The sequence below is a fragment of the Corylus avellana genome, chromosome ca7 (genome assembly GCF_901000735.1).
Source record: "Corylus avellana chromosome ca7, CavTom2PMs-1.0".
NCBI classification, from domain to species: domain Eukaryota; kingdom Viridiplantae; phylum Streptophyta; class Magnoliopsida; order Fagales; family Betulaceae; genus Corylus; species Corylus avellana.
In genome coordinates this window covers 1,784,187-1,805,316 of record NC_081547.1, presented here as the reverse complement: position 1 = coordinate 1,805,316, position 21,130 = coordinate 1,784,187, and the positions used below count along the sequence as shown (strand labels likewise).

General features: G+C 33.5%; 2 protein-coding genes, 1 long non-coding RNA gene and 1 other non-coding gene across 5 annotated transcripts; 2 read left to right on the top strand and 2 right to left on the bottom strand.

Annotated features, from left to right (window-relative positions):
- Window positions 1-26: 26 nt before the first annotated feature.
- LOC132187782 (uncharacterized) lies at window positions 27-1,932 on the top strand. Its single transcript, XR_009440853.1, has 2 exons — window positions 27-1,075; window positions 1,362-1,932. It is a non-coding gene; the product is annotated as an uncharacterized LOC132187782 (long non-coding RNA).
- A 588-nt stretch (window positions 1,933-2,520) lies between these two features.
- Window positions 2,521-2,609, bottom strand: LOC132188903 (small nucleolar RNA snoR114). Its single transcript, XR_009440962.1, has one exon. It is a non-coding gene; the product is annotated as a small nucleolar RNA snoR114 (small nucleolar RNA).
- Window positions 2,610-5,719: 3,110 nt separating this feature from the next.
- LOC132188708 (BON1-associated protein 2) lies at window positions 5,720-6,390 on the bottom strand. Its single transcript, XM_059603237.1, has one exon. The coding sequence runs from the start codon at window positions 6,238-6,240 to the stop codon at window positions 5,734-5,736; it is 507 nt and encodes a 168-aa protein (XP_059459220.1). The 5' UTR covers window positions 6,241-6,390; the 3' UTR covers window positions 5,720-5,733.
- Window positions 6,391-15,121: 8,731 nt separating this feature from the next.
- LOC132188499 (cell division protein FtsY homolog, chloroplastic) lies at window positions 15,122-20,269 on the top strand. Of its 2 annotated transcripts, XM_059602973.1 has the most exons (12): window positions 15,122-15,492; window positions 15,646-15,750; window positions 15,955-16,028; window positions 16,134-16,192; window positions 16,693-16,730; window positions 17,675-17,795; window positions 17,926-17,994; window positions 18,091-18,173; window positions 18,896-18,964; window positions 19,082-19,144; window positions 19,278-19,404; window positions 19,868-20,269. In XM_059602973.1, the coding sequence occupies exons 1-11, from the start codon at window positions 15,157-15,159 to the stop codon at window positions 19,389-19,391; spliced, it is 1,131 nt and encodes a 376-aa protein (XP_059458956.1). In that variant the 5' UTR covers window positions 15,122-15,156; the 3' UTR covers window positions 19,392-19,404; window positions 19,868-20,269. The 2 variants fall into 2 exon arrangements, with proteins under 2 accessions (XP_059458956.1, XP_059458957.1); XM_059602974.1 differs by lacking the exon at window positions 19,868-20,269 and having other exon boundaries at window positions 18,896-19,004; window positions 19,278-19,368.
- Window positions 20,270-21,130: the final 861 nt, after the last annotated feature.

Sequence of the window (21,130 nt, the reverse complement as noted above, 5' to 3'; positions counted from 1 at the left end):
CTTTTTCGGGGGCTGGGGGATAGGACTGCATTTTTCTGCTAGAAACTGTTAACATGGCTCACGGAAATTGTTAAGTCATCATTGGTCATTTTTAGAGGATTTATGTGGTGTGGGGACTGATTTTCGTATATTTTTATCAGAAGGATATTATTTAAATCTAGGGTTCTACCTTGATTGGAACAGAGCAGACAGCTCAGGCTTGTGGTTGAGGTGCCACATCAGATAAGATGTGTACCCTTTTTTATTGCCATGTCACCTAAATTATGACATAACTTTCCATATCCGCAAAACTGATGACTTAGACAATCCATGAGCCACATCAGCTATTTCTGTGCTCTGGTTGACGGCAAGCTAACATTGACAAGATTTTATAAGCTCACAAACCACACAATTGAATGTTTAGGGGCAAAAGTTGAAATCAGCCAATAAGTTAGATGACCAAAGTCGTAGTTTCACCTGCCATTTTCTGTTCTCTCTTCTTCGTTTTTCCTTTTTTTTTTTTTTGGGTTAATGCATGATTGGTCTGATGAAAGCACTCTAACCAAGCCAAAAATAAAATGTTTGTGGTCAAAATAGAAGTATTTTGGTCAAGAATCTTCAAAGTCACATATAGAATCTTGTAATTAATTTGCAAAGTGAACTTAGTGTGTTCTTGAACCTCGTCTTTTGGAATGCAGTTTCTGGGCAATCCATTTAGATATCATTGCAAAAGTCACTATGGTCACTGCATTCCAGTGCAGTGGAATCTTAATAAGAAGGAATATGTCTAATTGAAAGTATTATTCTAAATTAAAGGCCTGTGAAAATCTGATGGTTGGTACACAATCAGGCGACGTTTTTGTTAGATGCTCAACTCCATGCATTGTAACATTTCATTGGTGAACTCATTTCATCTTTTGTATGTGAAAAGGAAGGAGCAACAGAGGAAGAGATTGATCGATTACCAAAGTACAAATTCCGAAAGATAGGTGACGTTGAGAAACTTAATGGGGACACTCAAGATTCTTTTGGAGGAATGATGACTGAATGCGACACAGATACTCCCACAGAACGGGTTCTGTCCCAAGAGGATGCTGTAAGTTCCAATTTGTGGTTATATATGACTAATATTTTGAATATTTCTTGGGTGTCATCATTGAGTATAGCTTCACAGCTGTAAAAAAGGGCTGGACTTGTATAATCTTTGTGTTGGACCAAAAGCTTGGTGGCTCAAGCACCATAGCTCTGCGGCACTTATATAATCCAAGTGCAAAATGAGCACCACCTATGCAACCTAGGTGTTTCCAGATGATGTCTAATTACATAGGAGAATCCCGTTGTGAAATTTCACTTTTGACGCTAACTTTTGTTGTAAATCGTAGGAATGTTGCATTTGCCTTTCTGCATATGATGATGGGACTGAACTGCGTGAACTTCCTTGCAATCACCATTTCCACTGCACCTGCATAGACAAGTGGTTACACATCAATGCGACATGCCCTCTCTGCAAATTCAACATTTTGAAGTCTGTGGACCAAAGTGGTAGTGAAGAGGTATAGAAAATGGAAGTTTCCCAACCAAGTCCTGATCAGAGCCTCCTTTCTAGCATCTGTGTATCTCATGCGCACTTGACATATGCTGTCAGCAGCCTGGACCTTCCATGCTTGCTCTTGAGTGACTTCCAGTGGGGGAGTTCTAACAGCAAAATGTATATCAAGAGGGAAAGAAATTTCCCACAAACTGGGTTGTAGGAGTCTTATACAGTATTTCTATTCTTGTTTTCTAATCCTCTTCTTTAACATATATGGGGTTTATAAATCATGCATAAAGAGTACTCTAGCATGTTTCCCCGATAAATTGTAAAATTAGTAGTTCTTTTGATTTGTCATGTTAAATATTATGGAACTTAATCTTATAATGCTGAAAAAAAGAAGGAAACCCCCTTTATTTGTAGTTACCTCTAATTTATGTTTTTTGATTTATAATGGTTTGAGTATTAATAAAAAAGAGTAAAAAAAAACTTAGTAATCTTTTAGAGGTATCGTGGTTTTTATTGCTTTTTGTCTCATAAAAATAATTCGTATTTTCATTTTGCTATGTTTTGATATGATTGTCTGTATTCAAAATAAAATTTGAGCTTTCTGTAAGGGAACTATTCTTGCGGAACATAGGAAGAAATGATCATTTATTTCAAGACATTGGAACAAGGTCTGATGCTTGTCAGAAAGCATTAGGAAAAAAAATCATGATATCCCGGAGGGCTAGGTTCTTTTTTTAATTTTTAATTTTTTTTTTATAGATAAATAATAACTTTATTGAGAAACAAAGAAAAAAAAAACACTGAACAAAAGAAAAGACATGCAATGCAAGCAACCCAAAATACAACAAGAGCTAGAAGCCAATAAGCAAGAGCTTAGAGAAGGCAAAAAGTTTGTAAAATTAAGGAAAACTATTTCTCATTTATTAATAGCCCAAAAAAAGTTAAAGTTTTTCATTATTAATAGCCCAATAAAAAAACGTGAAAAACAAAACAAAACAGAGTAGCTCAGATGCGCGTATTTCTCTTCCGAAATATCAGAGAGTGGTGATGGACCCAACCATCACTAGTAACGCAGAAATCATCACCGCTATTCGAACCTGGGTCCGTAATGTGGTAGAAGAAAATTCTACCACTAGACTGCTGGTAGTGGTTGTGAAATCAAAGCTTATCAATTATATATAACATTTTTAAAACTCCTTTAAACATTAAAATTTAGGTTATGTACAAATTTTTGTATTTCATCTCATCATTTGGAGAATAACTTATATAAGGAGATTGCACAAAAGATGAGTTTTATACAACCAATCAGAAGTTGAAACCTAAACCAAACTTAACTACACCAAATTATATCACGTATAAAATAAAAAATTAATTGTTAAAAAAAAAAAAAACAGAATTGAATGGTTGGCTGGCTACCCCACTTGCCACCCTTAGTCCTAAGGGTGGCGGCGCGACCACTCCATGGCCTGTGAGTGGCTCACCAACCCCATAGGCCATGGGGTGGCTAGCTGCCACCCTAAGAGTGGCAGCACGACCACCTTGATGCAGCGTAGGATTGTAGTGAACAAGAAAAACAGCAAGTAGAAGGGATAAATATCCCTAAGATTGTGAGGCTATCACAAGAATAAAAAAAATCTTCTTAAACAATAGATTCTATCTATGGTTTAAGCAAAAACACAAAGAAACTTAACTCTGAATAATTCTTATTAAACAAACTCAATAATAATCATAAACTGAATTGTTAAAGGCTATAAGCATATATTTATAGCCCAAGACTTCTACTCCCAAGATAACAATGAAATAAAGTTAATTTAGAAGTCTACAAAAGACAACTAAACCAAATAAAAGACTAACAAAAAAACCTAATTCAAATAAAAACCCGAAAGATAAGATAGAATAAACAACTAACAAATAAACCTAATAAAAGACTAAAAGATAAGATAAAATAAGATAAGCCTTGAATTCCAATCTACATCACACCCCCAGCCATGGGAGTGGCTGTGCAGCCACCCAAAGTGGGGGAACCGGCCACCCCTTCAATTCTGTTTTTTTTTTTTTTTTTCTAAAAAAAAAATTAATTAATTAATTAATTAATTTTTTAGTTTATCTAGAATATAATCGGGTGTGGTTGAGTTTTTATTTTAAGTATAAGTTTAACAAAATTGGTTAATGTGTCAGCTTTTTATTAGTAGTGCGAAAGGTAACTTTTGTGCAACATGTGCACCAAAGTTGCTCTATATTACTTGTACTGTCTTTTTTGTTTTCCAATAAATCTGTGATACAAAGCATGATGCAAATATTAACTAATGGGTATCGTGTTGTGTACGTATATATCAGACCTTTTTCATAGCTTTTCCATTGAAATTCAAGCTGAAAATATTTGTTTGCCATCAATAAATTAAATAAAAAGAAAATGAAAATTTGACTAATAAATTATACTTACCACGAGTCACTTGCACCAATGACACGTACAGAATTTCACCACGCCTCAATTGAACTTATTCGCTCCTAATTAAACACAAATATATAATACATAAGCAATATATACCTAAAAAATCTATATATATATATATATATATTCTTTAATCACACAATTCTTAGAAACCCAATTTTACTATTATATCCCTTCTAATTTTCTCAATTCCTTGATAACCAATTCACTTGAACATTTATACAAATCCTCTAAATATCTACTTAACACCGTTTTTCTGCGGGAGTTAATCTTTTAATTTAACTTCTGTGTAAAACAAAAGTACTAAAAGGTGTGCCAAAAAATAAGAAGTAAAAGGACACAAGTTTGCTTTCGAAGTCTTTTTAACTTTTGAATATGAATGGTGATTGTGTCAAATTGTCATTAGTACTTCGTCTTCATTTTGAATTGTGCTTCTATATAAAGAGAACAAAGACAAATTATTTTATTATCTATATATATATATATATATATATATATTCAGGATTCATTCAGCCCCTCAAAAATTTCAAAAATTATTTTTTCAACTCGGCAACTGCTTTCACCATATATACACTAATTAATACACGCATGCCACTTGTTATATAGGTAGCGGCCGGCCCCGGTTGAAAATCAACCTGAGCTCACTCAATAATTAAGGAAACGCATGCATTAGGTGGTGTTTGATAAATGGGTTGGCCTACATACTGTAGTTGATGTAGATCAATGTAAAAAAAAGTAAGAATATTTTATATAAAAAAAAAGTGAAAAGTGAAAAAGTTTTGTTTTGTAGTGATTTTTTTTATTTTAATAATAACAAAAGGTAAATGATGTGATATAAAAAATGAAAATGTTAAAATATTTTTATGTTAATTTTTTTAAAAAAATGGTGATGAACAGTGTCAAAACCAACTCAAACTCCTTTAATGCTGCAAAAAGCCATGCATGTTGCATGTTGCCAACACGCCACCACCTGTCCCATGGCTGTTACAACACCACTGCGTGTACTACATGGTTGGTGGGTGGCACCGACCATGAATATATGGTAAAGGATCCTCTTAGATTCAAATAAATCGAAAGTATTTAATTAATTATATTTGAAAAGTAGTTTTGTCTATTTATTTTTTATGGAGTAAAAAATATATTCTTCTAATAGTATTAAGGGCTTATTTTAGGGGCTTAAAAGTGCATTTAACACTTAAAAAAAGTTTGTTTGAAAAAAAAAGTATCCGTTTGGTAAAAGAAATTGGAAGCGTTTTTAAGGGTCCAAAAAGTCTAATAATGACTAAAACACATTTTTGACAAAAACTTAAAAATAAAGCTTTTGCCAAAAAAATATATGTTTTTTTTTTTTTAACTTAAAAGCTTTATTTCTCAAACGCAATTTCAAACAGAATCTATATATATATATTGAAATATCCTAATTCTAAGCTTTTGATGAAATTAATGACTTGATAATTCCAATTAATAATTCAATACAAAATCTCATCTTGCAAGCCAATATTAATTAAAAAATATATATTTAATAACGTCACGTAATTCGATTGGTAATAGGGCGGAGAAAAAAATTGGCTCCTATACTGCCGGCAACAGCCTTTAATTTGATCATGATATTATTATTGTTATTATTATTTATTTTAAATTTTCAAACAAATTTTCCTTGAAGCAATTATTGCTTATACCACAAACAAGAAATGAAAGACAGAGATTAGTGATTCGTAAGACACATATAACAATTTTATATATAGATAACAATTTTAATCCATCAGAATCTTCCGGTATTGGTACACCAAATAGGAATCCCAGTGACAACCCCACCGAAATTGTTATCCCCCAAAGGCACACCCATCCCTGTACCGGAACAGGATGCGTATTCCGGGACCTTGGCTTTTACAGAAATATTGATAATCCCGTTTCTCTCGCCCTTATTATCCCGCAATCTGTAACTCAAAAAGTGCAAATAACTCTGCGGAACATGCCCACCGACAAAATCCGAGATCGGAATCCTTGCCACCCCGACAGTTTTGTTCCCTCCCGACGTCTTGCATTGTACCTCCACCGTGATAAACCGTTCGTGCATTGGCACGTCCACCACGAGTTTTTCGTTCCACGAAGGATAGCTCCCGCCGTCGGCGTCCATCTTTGTCGTGCAAACTTTGTTGGAGTCCGTTTGGATCACAACGAAAGCGTTCTTCTTGACCGGTTTCCTGTTGGTTCGTAGGTTTTCGCCTGATATCACCGTGACTTCGAGGGTGCGTGACGTGCTTTCCATGTCGAGCAACAGCTAATTAATATTGCGTACGTACGTATGAATTATATATAAAAACGTTTGATCGATTTCCTGGGATTTGTTGGAAACTGAGATCGGAAAGGAGTGTTCTTTATAGGAGTGAATTTATGAGACAAAAGGAAGCTTGAGAGAAGGAAGAGAGAAACATAAAAGAGGTTTCTGTTCTGTTATTTGAACCAACGCGGAAAAGAGGTCCGACCGGGAAGGAAGTTCGTATGGGTTGACTTGTGGGTTTCGTTAGACTTTTTGGCAGTGGAATTCAATTTTGGCGTGTGCGGGCGCTGTAGAATTTTCAGCTTAATTATATACACTTGGGGAAATGGAATTCCAATTCCCTGCGTGCCGTTTCCAAATACCATTGAATAAAATAATAAATTGCCTGCTTCATACGCCAATTTCATTCATATTTACCAAGTAAACTTCCACCTATTTCCACCAAAACTTTCAATAATTCCGCAATCATAGTTATTGTGATGCCACGTTGTATGAATAAGAATCTTTTCCATTTCAAATTAACGAAATAATATCCAGTTAGTTATAGGGATATTTTTGTCTTTTTTTAATGAAAAGACAAAAATACCCCTCTATTATAACTAATGGGATATTAATCCGTTCATTTGAAATGAAGAGGATCCCAATTCGCGTTTGAGGAACCTAAAAAAGCTAAAACTGAGTTTAACAATTAAAAAGTCCGTTTGAAAAAAAAAAAAAATACCCGTTTAATAGAAAAGAATTGAAAGTGTTTTTAATGGTTCCAAAAATGGTCAAAAGGCCCAAAACGCACATTTGGCAAAAGCTTTAAAATGAAGTTTTTGCCAAAAAGCGTTTTTGAACTTAAAAGTTTTATTTCTCAAACTCAATCTCAAACATGTTCTTACTCTTTAATTTTTCACGTTTTTAATACCCTTCATCAAACAATCACATCCTCATATATAGTCAATTTTTTAATACCAAAAATTAATATCAAAGTTCCCAAATTTTCATTTTATTTTCTTCATTTTCTCTAAAATCAATTTAAAAAATTGACAAAATTTGAGGATATTTGAGAACTTGGACAAACAGTAATATTAAATGCCACCCTCATGTCTTATCTATTTTTTTTAAAAAAATTAATATGATTTTTAAAAATATTAATGAATTTAAATTAAATAATAATTTATTATAAATTTAATAACAATTTTAAAAGATACATTAATTAATTTTAAAAGATATATAAGAAAAAAACCACGAGTCTTTTAGCAACACTGGACTAATTAAACGATTTGATGGATGTTGAGGCCACTTTTCTTTTCGATGGGTGGGGGCGTCTTCGTTGGAATCAGTCAATCGTAACTGCTGGACGTCTGACTTGGGTCTATGACCGAGCTGGAATTTCTCTCAAAATGTAATCTAATTTATTTTTTAATAAAAAAAAAATATGTGAATTAATCCTCCTTAACATATTCTTCTTTTTTTAAAAAAAAAAAAAATTTATCCTTATCTTATTTTAGTGGGCGCATGTTTACACGTCCCAAAAAGAAGCGCCGTGGCCCACTGGCCCGTTATAGTTACAGTACAATAGTAGTATACTACTTTCCAGTCGTGTGGAAGGCACCGTGAATAATATATTTAAAAGACTCACACTTTCCGATAATTTTTTTTTTGATAGGAATGGGAAGAGTATTCGGTGGTCACGCACCAACTGTTATCGAACATGGTGTTAGGTGATTAGGCAGGTCGAATAAAAATTGGTTTGGTTTGGTACGGTAGACGGTAAAATTTTTATTTCATGCTATACTGAATTGACTTTTTTTTTTTCGGCGGCCGAAAATATCCTTGTTGTTACCCATTGAACCGATACTCTGCCCCAATTTTTTTTTTAGACCTGAGAATTTTATAAGAACTTAATATAAAATTAACGAATTAGAATTAAAGATTTTAATACTCAAGTTTGAATATCACCAAAATTTAATACATGAACATGAATTATCACACCTAATATATATATATATATATATATATATATATAAAGAGAGAGAGAGAGAGAGAGAGAGCTAACTAGAAGGTGAGAGTTTCAACCCGTAAAAAATTTAAATTAGGATTTTCTGAAATTCTTAGAAAATTTTAATTTTTGAAATTTTGAATTTAGGCCGTTCATTTTTTATCAAATAGTCATTGTTCTGTACGTAATGGGACACGTTATAAAACAATGACCATTGAATGAAAAAAGCCTGAATTCAAAATTCTAGAAACTGAATTTACCTTAAAAATTTTAATAGATCCATATCCATAAAATTCATGGGAGCTAGGTACCTTATCTTGTTGACTTAATCCAAAAATACAAATATTCTGGTAGTGACCTTTCCAGTTTCCCTATACAGAAACACGTGGGGGCTCAGACGAAGTGGGGGAGACGTTGGAAGACAAATGTTGACGACGTCAATTATGAAATTAACGGATAATTTCCTGGACCTTATTTTAGGAAACAGACCGCATGATAACAGTAGTATACGTTTTTCAAGCTTCCGTTTGATAATTAAGTTACGTACGTGGAATGATAACAATGTAAACTATTAATTAATAATAAGCATGGCGTGTTGTATCCATCTTATTTTTCATCGATGAGAATTTATCTATTTCTTCAAACTACAAAAAAAATGTAATATTAGTAATGTGTGCACTGTTAATCATTTTTCGCCACGTTACCATTTAGTAACGTGTCAGTTTGTGACATGTTACTAAATTTTTTAGTAACGTGTCGCTTTACCTGGCTACGTTACTAAATGGTAACGTGTCAAATTTAACACATTACTAACTCGAAAACTGGAAAAAAAAAAAAATAAATTAAAATTAAAAATTAAAAATTAAAAAAAAAAAATCGAAAACTTTAGTAACATGTCAAATTTGATACGTTACTAATTTGAAAATTGAAAAAAAAAAAAAATTTAAAAAAAAAATCAAAAACTTTAGTAACGTGTCAAATTTGACACGTTACTAATTCAAAAACTAAAAAAAATAAAATAAAATAAAATAAAAATTCGAAAACTTTAGTAACGTGTCAAAGTTAACACGTTACTAAATGGTAAATGGTAACGTGTCAAATTTGACACGTTACCAACGGGTATTGGAAACATGTGCCAGCTGCTTTCCACTTTTTTTCATTTTCTTTCTTCTTCCCTCTTTTTTCTTCCTCACTGCTGCACCTTTTCTTTCTTCTTTCTTCTCTTTTTCTCTCTTTTGCTCTCATGCCCAGTATACCCCCATGGCATCTCCCTCTTCTCTCAAATCGGGAGAAGAAAAAGAAAATGAGAAGAGAAAAAGAAGATAAGATAAGAAGAAAATGAAAAAGAGAAGAAAAATTTTTCTGTTGGGTTTGGATATGGGTGTTTAAAATTTTTCTGGGTCTGATTTTCTGATTGGTTTGGTTTGATTTTTCAAGGTGAATCCATTTGGGGAACAAACATCGTATTCTCTAATGGGTAATTTTTATTTATTTATTTATTTTTATTTATTTATTTTTTTTTTATGGTTGATTTTTCTAATCTTTTTATCTCTTTCAAATTAATTAATTATTTGTAACTTGTTTAGTTTTTTTTCTTCTTAATTAATGAGTATTGTTGACCCAATTAAGACATTATAGAGGAGTAATGCAGAGACCGTGGGGAAAATGGGCAGCCGAGATTCAAGACCCACATAAAGCAGCAAGAGTTTGACTTGAGATCATAGTAAAGGCTTTGAAATTCATTTTAATGAAAAAACACAAAACTTGCAAGCCTAACAGCACTACTCATCCAAATTCCGGAAATAAATTTGAAAAAAAAAAAATTATTTTTTTTACTAATTTTTTAAACTTTAGTAACATGTCAATTTGACACATTACTAATAGGAATTTAGTAATACTCAAATTAGTAACACGCCGCACACGTTACTAACATTTAATAAATGTCAAGCCTATTGACACATTACTAATCATATGGTTTTTTGTTGTGAAAAAAAAAAAAAAAAACAAAACAAAAAAAACTGCCAATATTAAGTATTGATGCTCTAGCTTTCCAATGTTAGAAGATATTACAATCTATTTTGAATAGGGCAATTCTATTTAGCAATGAGAAATACTAGAGCATATACTCTTGTTCTTCTTTTATTATATATATATATATATATATATATATATATAGCCATTAAATTTGTAGGATCCACCTAAGTAAAGTTTGATCCAATGGTTGATTTAAAAAAAAAAATTAGGATAGAGATGGATGAGAGAATAATAAGAGCAAATGCTCTATCATTTATCTGATCACCCCGTATTTAAAAAATAATATCCACCTGGGCTTAGGAAAACAACAATCATTTCTCTTTTCATTGACACATCATAAGTAATAGAGACGTGTTATACATTTTCTCCCGGTTCTTCTTCCATCATCCCCATTTTCAATATTACCATTTACCATTAGATCGGTGGGTCTTATATAAGTCCCACACAAAGGCTCAAGGGAGAAAAACAATCATTTTCTTAAGTTGTATGGCAATTTTATGACCGTCTACTAAATAACATTATTATTATTATATATTATGAATTTATTTTAAGATAAGATCACTGTACGTGAGATCGATTCTCTAAGCGAAAATTAATAGAAAAATTGTCATCCATTTTTATGCAAAACATGACCTCGTGCATGCCCAACGACTAGCTAGGCAAGTGACAGCACAATTTCCATGGAAATTTTCCTACGCTTATTTGCTTGGATCATCATGTTGTTGTCATCAAAGTTACGTAAGCCTTTCTGCGCGCATGTGAAACATTTTCCCATGAATTTTCGTATCTGCTGTTTAATTTTTTTTTTTTTTTCTACATCAGATGAGCCGGCCAGTACGAACAATCGAACATGACCAATAATATTAATTTAGTTTGCACATCAAATTGTATCTGTTTGAGTAGTTCACCTACCATTGTTGTTTGTTTCTATATTTCACCTGCCACATTTATTAAATAAATCACTCTTATAATACACTATAATTTTTTCCCCCATGATTTTATCAATATCCAAGTCAACCGTTAAGCATTTGATTGGCAACTCAGAAAAAGAAAAAGAGAAACAAGAAAAAGGTGATTGGAAACTTCTGAATCGTGATTTTAATTGGATGTCATGTCGTCATGGATGATAAACAAAATCATGGATCACGATTCCGATTTTCCATGCACGCAAGGAAAACTTTACTCTTCTTTTTTGTTAACTTTTATTGAGGAGAAGCGATCCCTTCCCTTACCTGCGAGGCAAAAATTAGTTTTTTACATTATTATTATTATTAAATTAAATTAAAAAATTAAAAAAAAAAAATATCGAAAACTTTAGTAACGTGTCAAAGTTAACACGTTACTAAATGGTAAATGGTAACGTGTTAAATTTGACACGTTACCAACGGGTATTGGAAACATGCGTTAGCTACTTCCCTCTTTTTTTTCATTTTCTTTGTTCTTCCCTCTTTTTTCTTCCTCACTGCTGCACTTTTTCTTTCTTCTTTCTTCTTCTCTTTTTCTCTCTTTTGCTCTCACGCCAGTATATCCCCATGGCATCTCCCTCTTCTCTCAAACGGGGAGAAGAAAAAGAAAAGGAAAAAGAGAAAAAGAAGAGAAGATAAGAAGAAAATGAAAAAGAGAAGAAAAAATTTTCTGCCGGGTTTGGATCTGGGTGTTTGAAATTTTTTTGGATCTGATTTTCTGGTTGGTTTGATTTGATTTTTCAGGTTGAATCCATTTGGGGAACGGACATCGTATACTCTAATGGGTAATTTTTTCTGATTTTTATGGTTGATTTTTATGATCTTTTTATCTCTTTCAAATTAATTAATTAATTGCAACTTGTTTAGTTTCTTTTCTTAATTACATGAGTATTGTTGACCCAAGACATTATAGAGGAGTAAGGCAGAGACCGTGGGGGAAATGGGCAGCCTAGATTCAAGACCCATAGAAAGCAGCAAGAGTTTGGCTTGGGATCATAGTAAAGGCTTTGAAATTATTTTTAATGAAGAAACACAAAACTTGCAGGCCTAACAGCACTACTCGCCAATTTAAAAAAAAAAAAATTATTTTTTTTACTAATTTTTTAAACTTTAGTAACATGTCAATTTGACACGTTACTAATAGGAATTTAGTAATACTCAAATTAGTTACACGCCGCACACGTTACTAACCATACGTTACTAACATTTAGTAACATGTCAAGCCTATTGACACGTTACTAATCAGAAAGTTTTTTGTAGTGAAAAAAAAAAAACCCTGCCAATATTAAATATTGATGCTCTAGCTTTCCAATGTTAGAAGATATTACAATCTATTTTGAATAGGGTAATGTTATTTAGCAATGAGAAATACTAGAGCATATACTCTTGTTCTTATATATATATATAGCAATTAAATTTGTAGGATCCACCTAAGTAAAGTTTGATCCATATATATATATATATAGCAATTAAATTTGTAGGATCCACCTAAGTAAAGTTTGATCCAATGGTTGATTAAAAAAAAAAAGAGGATAGAGATGGATGAGAAAATAATAAGAGCAAATGCTCTATCATTTATCTGATCACCCCGTATTTAAAAAATAATATCCACCTAGGCTTAGGAAAACAACAATCATTTCTCTTTTCATTGACACATCATAAGTGATAGAGATGTGTTATACATTTTCTCCCGGTTCTTCTTCCATCATCCCCATTTTCAAGATTACTATTAGACCGGTGGGTCTTATATAAGTCCCACACAGGGGCTCAGGGGAGGAAAACAATCATTTTCTTAAGTTGTATAACAATTATATGATCGTCTACTAAATAACATTATTATTATTATTATTATTATTACTATTATTATTTTTTGAATATATTATGAATTTATTTTAAGATAAGATCACTGTACGTGAGATCGACTCTCTAAGAGAAAATTAATAGAAAAACTGTCATCCATTTTTATGCAAGACTTGACCCCGTGCATGCCCAACGACTAGGCAAGTGACAGCACAATTTCCATGAAAAATTTCCTACGCTTATTTGCTTGGATCATCATGTTGTTGTCATCAAAGTTACGTAAGCCTTTCTGCGCGCATGTGAAACATTTTCCCATGAATTTTCGTTTCTGCTGTTTATTTATTTATTTTTTTTCTACATCAGATTTCAGATGAGCCTGCCATTTCGAACAATCGAACATGACCAATAATATTAATTTAGTTTGCACATCAAATTATATCTGTTTGAGTAGTTCACCTACCATTGTTGTTTGTTTCTATATTTCACCTGCCACATTTATTAAATAAATCACTCTTATAATACACTATAATTTTTTCCCCCATGATTTTATCAATGTCCAAGTCAACCGTCAAGCATTTGATTGGCAACTCAGAAAACGAAAAAGAGAAACAACCAAAAGGTGATTGGAAACTTCTGAATCGTGATTTTAATTGGATGTCATGTCGTCATGGATGATAAACAAAATCATGGATCACGATTCCGATTTTCCATGCACGTAAGGAAAACTTTACCCTTCTCTTTTGTTAACTTTTATTGAGGAGAAGCGATCCCTTCCCTTACCCGCGAGGCGAAGATATTCCTTCTACAATTTTTATTTTTATTTTTTTAACTAATAAGGTTGGAGGGAGAAATTAATTGTGATTATTCTACTTGAAACGACTATAGTCACACTTATCCGTGGGAGACTACTCAAGAAGGACTTAGATGGCGGAAATCGCAGGCGCATACTCGAGACTAATTGAGCCATAGTTTAATTGCTCGCCCCATCAGGACATTAATGAGAACCAATATGGTTTATACTAATTAGGCATGAGGAGTCTCTATTGTGAAGATTTGAATTCACACCCTAATACTTACCTGACCACTTAAAAATCTTCTTAGACCATTGAACCACAACCTACATGATTACGAGTATTACAAATGATTTCTTGAAGTAAACTGAATGATCATTCATGAATCATGCACTTATTGAGCCTATGAGCATCTTCAATAGATTGTAGAGCATATCTAGTAGATGCTCTAAAACTCTACATCGTATATATTTGGTTCATAACACAAAAATATCACGTATTTTCTTATCTTAAACACATACTTTAGCTACTGTGATTGCCTATTTTTGGCTCATCTCTCCCTCTCGTCTTCTCTGTCCTCGTCCTCAAACTTTTCCTCACTGTTTCCTCCCTTTGAATCACAAGGAAATCATTTCCCTTTGAAATGAACATAATTTACTTTCAAGCACGAGAGTTCAATGAAGTAAATCATATATGAATATCTCATTCAACCCAAATTATAGGTATATTAATTATCTGCGGTGGGTATATATAGCCTTGTTGATGACGATGATCTTATTTTCTTCGTGATTAGTGGTCTCAACCCAACTTACAACTCATCTGTTACTACGTTTTCGTTTGCTGTGCGTGACCAAAAGTTGACATTTTCTGATCTTTCTCTATTTGTCTTGTTAATTATTTCTCATTTTAATTATATATTTTATATGTTAGGCTTTAATTATTAAGAAAGAGCTTGAGCTTACAAGTGTGGAACAGTGTTAAAATATTAATTAAATAATTAAATTCATATATTCTTATCTGCTTAAACTTTTGTGATGAGTGGTGACTTTATAAATATTTCTTATTAAAACATTTAATTTAGAAATTCTAAAAAATAAGTATAAAACTATGGAGTTTTGTGCATTTTGAAATAACCAAAACGAAAATGGATGTCTTAAAAAAATGTGAATTATGGAATTAAAAAAATGCATAGTTTTGTGCATTCTGAAATATCAAAAACGAACATAAATGTCTTGAAAATACGAACGACATCGTTTCATGAGTACTTTATCTCAAACGGTGCCGAGTAAAAGGCTGCCTCTCTCACACTCACAGTTCGAGTAGGAAAATGGCAGCTTCTCCTGCTCACCTCTCGCACCTCTGCAAACCTCCTCCGCCTTCACCTTCACCTTCATTATCACCCCACATCCTCTCAACCCTCCCCAGGGCCCGCTCCGTTCCTTACAGTCCGAACCGACCCGACAATTCGCGGTTCAAATGCTTGGCCGGGCAGACCGGGTTCTTCACGCGGCTCGGGCGCTTGATCAAGGAGAAGGCCCAGAGTGACGTGGAGAAGGTATTCTCAGGCTTCTCGAAAACCCGTGACAATCTCGCCGTCATTGACGAGCTCCTCCTCTACTGGAACCTCGCCGACACCGATAAAGTCCTCGACGAACTCGAAGAGGTTTTTCTTGTCCCCTCTTTTCAGCGTATGCTTCGTTTGTTTCCCCAGAAAACTGTTTATCGGAAAACAATTTCCCAAAAAATATAATTCGGAAAAATGTTTTCGTATGTTTGATTATTGAAGCTTTGATTGGGTGCTATTCACTAATTTCAGGCTCTACTGGTGTCTGACTTCGGACCAAAGATCACCATTAAGATCGTGGAGAGGTTGCGGGAGGATATATTGGCAGGGAAGCTTAAGTCAGGGAATGAGATTAAGGTATTGATACTGAGCTTTTGCATATAAGACATTAACCTACTGCTCTATGAGTTAAATTTTATGTCCACTGTGGCCAATCCATGTAGTTTGTTGCTTTTGCTTTTGAAAATAAAAAGTTCGATTCAATGAGTTTGTGTTTTTTTTCCTCTATAACAGAAGACATTGGTGTGGATTGTTGATATGTGGATTTTTGATGGATTTTAGGATGCGTTGAAGAAGAGTGTGTTGGAATTGATAACTACGAGGGGTAGTAAAACCGAGCTTCAGCTTGGATTCAGGTTTGGGCGTTTAAAGCATTGGTTTTGCCTGATTTCATGTTTCGCGAGATTGATATTGTACTCAATTTGGAGTGTACCTGGGATTAATTTTTGTTATGCCATCAGGAAACCCGCTGTGATTATGATTGTGGGTGTCAATGGAGGTGGCAAGACAACATCACTTGGTAAGATGGGAATTTACTGTGGTTGCAAGTTCCCTGCTGAGCTTTCAATGTTAGTGGTTAAACTCCATTTCTTTTATGAAAAGTGCTTCTCAAGAAGGTGTTTGGTAGAAGAGGCTAGCTAAGTTGAAGGTGTAAGAGAGGCTCATCGTCTATATTTCCATGTTTAGATTAACAAACATGAAGTTCCGGCTCCAGGCTTCACAATTATATATTTAGTGGAATTTATGCAGCGTAGTAGATTTTTTTCAGAATCATTTTTCTGCTGAACTGAATTGGTAGGGATCTCTTCGTGTTGAATGATATTACACCAATTACAAGCTTCTAGTGATTTTGTCAAGTCAATAGAGTATATGGATTATTTTATCATAAAAAACAATTCTTCATGTAAAATTTTTGTTCAAACTAATAAATCTATGGTTAATATTTTTTTTTGGGGGGGAATAAACTTCCAATTTATTACAAACAAGAAAATGATTTTCTGATATAACTGCTCCTTGCAGGAAAACTGGCCTATAGACTGAAAAATGAAGGGGCCAAGGTGAGATTATTATTGCTTATCCTGCGATGGAATATAATGAGGAGAATGACTTACAAAGAAGAAAACTGAAACAGTGGAATTTGTTGTTCATTTGAGGACCTGAACTGTACTTAGTATGGTCCCTTATATTTATTTTTTTGGTTTATTAGTATGAGTACTAAGAGAAATATTTGATTGATAGAAGGAAAACATATTGAGAATCTATTCTTTTTCCAATAAAAAAAAAATTACTCATGTCAGCCTAGTGGGATAGGGGTGTGGATTTCTCATGTTTTACATAAGGAGCTCATTCCTCAGGCTTCTTTCGGTGACGTCCACAAGTACAAATTTGGTTTAAATTACCTAATATAGTAGGATGATTTATGTTGCTCTGAGAGAAAACATCAAAGGTACTTCTTTTTTGAGGATAGAAAGGACTTGACTTGTAGTAGATGCTATTGTCTAGAACAACTTGTGTTGATATAGACAAAGACTTAAATGAGCTTGTCTGACCTTTTCATTTGGGTTGCTATTCTAAGATATAACAGGATTTAGGTTGGACTAAATTAGGAGAAGCAATTACCAAGTTAGTTTTACCCTACATGTGACTAATAGTATCTACATCCAATAGGAAATAGTCTTGTCCGTTACAAGAGTGATATAAAATTTTGATGGAGGGAGGCAAATGGGGGTTAAAATCATATTTGTAGAAAGGTTTTTGGAGTCTCCACGTAGAGGTCAGGATATTTCAGGGATTCTAAAGGTGTCTGTTATTTGAGGGTGATGGGTTATTGTGTGTGCATAATCATACGCACATATGTTGATCTTTTACCAGATGAAGCTAATGTTTCAAAAGTTTAACTAGTTTGACCTCATTTTGCTTTTCTTCTTCACATTTCTCTGCCAAGTGGAGCATGACTACTTCATGAGTTGGTTCTTCATTCTGTTTTTTGAAAATGTGCCAGATATTGATGGCAGCGGGAGATACTTTTAGAGCAGCTGCTAGTGATCAGCTCGAGATATGGGCTGAGAGGACTGGGTGCGAGATTGTTGTGTCTGAAAGGGATAAGGCGAAAGCATCATCAGGTAGACAACTAAAGTAAACTAGTCTAATGAATTCATTTTTGTGTCTCATTTCTAATGTTCTGTTGCCTCTAGAAGTTTTAGATGCAATTTTATAAATACTAATTCATGATATTAAAGTGCTTCTTAATAGTTCTTTCACAAGCTGTGAAAAGAGGGAAGGAACAAGATTTCGATGTAGTGTTATGTGACACGTCTGGACGTAAGTACAAACAGCTTTTATGGTTAGCTTTCAGTATCGTTTAATGTGCCTCTTTGTGGATAAAATTTCAGCACAACTGTAATTTTATGGTGTCAGGTCTACACACTAATTACAGCCTGATGGAAGAGTTGATTGCATGTAAAAAAGCTGTGGGCAAAGTTGTTTCAGGTGCACCAAATGTAAGCTCAAATTATGGCAGCTTTTCTTTTTTTTTTTTTTTTTAGATAGGTATACATGTTTGAATGTTTGCGAATCTGGAGGCATGCCTGAGAAAATTTGGGGTGGGGATCTAGGATATGGTACTAACGTATGGCCTCTATGATGCGGTACTGAAGTATGACCTCATGTCTGTTTGTTGCTTTGGCCCTTTGTGACATAAGCGGTATCATTGAAAAACTGATTTTTTTCTTTTCTTTTCTATAGAAAGGCAATAACTCATTTTCCGTGGATGTATAGCATTTGTCATCCTTCTTCAGAATTTTTTTTACTTATCCCAATATATGTATATAAGGGAGTAAGGGACTTATTTCTCCTGTGTTACTTCTGTATGGTGGTTTCCATCTCAAGTACCAGCTATTATTGTAATCTACAGACAGCTTTCCCAAATGAAAAATATTAGATGTTAGTTAGATGCTGTATAATTGAATGAAATTGGTGTGTTTTGACTACTGCAGTTATTCCAGTTAGAGTAGCCATCTCTTCTGGTCTCTTTGATGACCCCTGGTGTTATGGAGAATAGCTTAAATAAATTTTAGTTTTCATATCTGGATCTATATGAACGAAGATTCCTTGTCTAACCAAATTTTGTTTCTCTGTTGTGTGATGTAATGTTTTTTTTTTTTTTTTTTTTTTTTAAGTATGTTTCTAAGACTTGTCTATAATAATATCATTTTATTTGCAGGAGATCCTGCTAGTTTTGGATGGGACCACAGGTTTGAATATGCTACCACAAGCAAGAGAGTTCAATGAAGTATTATTCCCATCTTTGCCTTTCGCGTTAACGTGGTTTGGTACTAATTTTATTAACTGCTTTTTATGAGGCAATACAACGATTATGTAAACTTTTGACTTGGAGCTTTTGTGGCAGATCGTTGGAATAACTGGTTTGATTTTGACAAAACTTGATGGTTCTGCCAGAGGTGGCTGCGTGGTAGGTTTTAATTTCATCTGAGCAATATTCTCTGGTGTAATTTCTGACTTTTTTATTTTTTATTTTTATCCTTCTTATATACTTATATTTAAGACGATCTTGGTAATCAATAAACTGTAATTTCTTGTTGCAGGTCAGTGTGGTTGATGAGCTTGGCATCCCTGTGAAGTTTGTGGGTGTTGGAGAGGGTGTTGAAGACCTTCAACCCTTTGATGCAGAGGCCTTCGTTAATGCCATATTTTCATAAAGCCTAAGAAGTGGTCAGTACAAATAACTGTTCACTCTTCTGATCTCCGATGATAGTGAAATTTTAGATCCTTTCAGTTGTTTTATTTGACTTGTACATGCTACATTCTCATTGAGGTAAAGTAGGTGTCCATGGCACCAGCTTCCTTCTAGTATAACTTCTGCTTTTCTTCTTTTTCCCCCATATTTCAAAATTGATAGCATAAGCTCTACCCTAACCCACCCCTTAATTAGACCCCACCATCCACACACAGGATGTCGCCCTGACTGGTCATAATTCCCCATGGAGTTTTGGAATTCGATCTCATCAAATTTAATCACCGCTGCCTATCTGATACCCTTTTACTGGTTCAGAAACCCAATCAATAGTGTAATGCAAATTTCTCCTAAAATACACTTACAATTGATTTTTCCATGAATTTTCTTCATAGCACGCTATATTAATATATTTTTTTTTTGTCTGCCTCCTCTTTCAAGGGGTCTGCCTTACATTCAGCAGAACTTCCTACCATACTAGCAGCTACTGCTAGGGTGAAAGCAAGCAAACCAATAAAATAGTGCCGGAAGTGAAGAGGTTAGTTAAACCATGAGGTTACTCAGTGTGGTTGCAAAGAATACATTCTTACACAAGACGTGAAGAAAGTGCCGAGACCCTGTGCACAATTGTTTCCTGCTTTTAGTGGCCGACAGTGATGACAATTGGGTGAGAGAGAATCTCCAATTGGATGTTAATTTTACTCTCTTTTTTTGGGGGTGTGTTTTAGCCATAAGAATTAAGATAAGCAGCTTGTTTAACTCATTTATTTCAATGTAAAAAGGGTATAAATGGTACTGGCGATGAAGTGAAACTAATGCGGCATTGTTTCTTTGCGGTTCTAATGATGTGCGTTCATTTTTACTATAAAATGAATTTTGCTATTCCGAGTATTGGTTTTAGGAGTCCCAAACCGGCGATATGATGACATCACGTACCCTTCTAGAAACAATAAGACACTATTTCTGGGAGATGAGTATCTGAGGGCTTACCCATCGTCTCTTTTGTCTGCTTCTTTTTTTTTTCCTCTCCTAAAATCATGTCAGTCGTTGGTTTTTCATTTTTACTAGTTTTTGTCTGTAATTCTTTCCCATACGCTTTTCCCACTCGGCTAGAATAAATTTGATTTAATAGATAAACTAATAGTAAACATAAAAATATATATAATTATTAAATGTGACATATTCCTATAAATTTTAATTAGTGTTTGTAAACATGAATTGCATATTCCTATATATATATATATATATATATATGAGAAAATCTACGTACTCTTCTCAAATTATCGCCCAATTGACAACGTTCTTCATAAATTTTTAATTGTAACAATGTTTCCTGAAACTACTAAAAAATTGACAATACCCACAAATGACAAAAATACACTTAATAAAGTTTTTTTTTTTAAAAAAAAAACTAAAACATTAATTTATTAAAGTATTTTTGTCTTGCTAAAAAAAAATTAGAGTTATTTTTATCTTTTTACTAAGCTTAATATGTTTTAGTTTTATGTAGGTTCCTTGAAAATGTTTGTATGCATCAGTGCATGTATATACAAGTAGGCAAACCAACTTTAAAAGAATTTATATATCATCTTGATTATTTTTAATCAAAACCTAAAAGCCCTACTTTATAAAAATTACTATATAGGTCCTCAACATCAGAGGAATGAAAAACAAAAGAGGAAGAGACACAACCGTCTTTCTATT

Coding starts and splice junctions, on each gene's coding strand:
- LOC132188708 (XM_059603237.1), bottom strand. CDS start 6,240: ATGGAAAGCACGTCACGCACCCTCGAAGTCACGGTGATATCAGGCGAA.
- LOC132188499 (XM_059602973.1), top strand. CDS start 15,157: ATGGCAGCTTCTCCTGCTCACCTCTCGCACCTCTGCAAACCTCCTCCG. Junction 15,493..15,645: donor TCCTCGACGAACTCGAAGAG/GTTTTTCTTGTC, acceptor CACTAATTTCAG/GCTCTACTGGTGTCTGACTT. Junction 18,965..19,081: donor AAGCAAGAGAGTTCAATGAA/GTATTATTCCCA, acceptor CTTTTGTGGCAG/ATCGTTGGAATAACTGGTTT.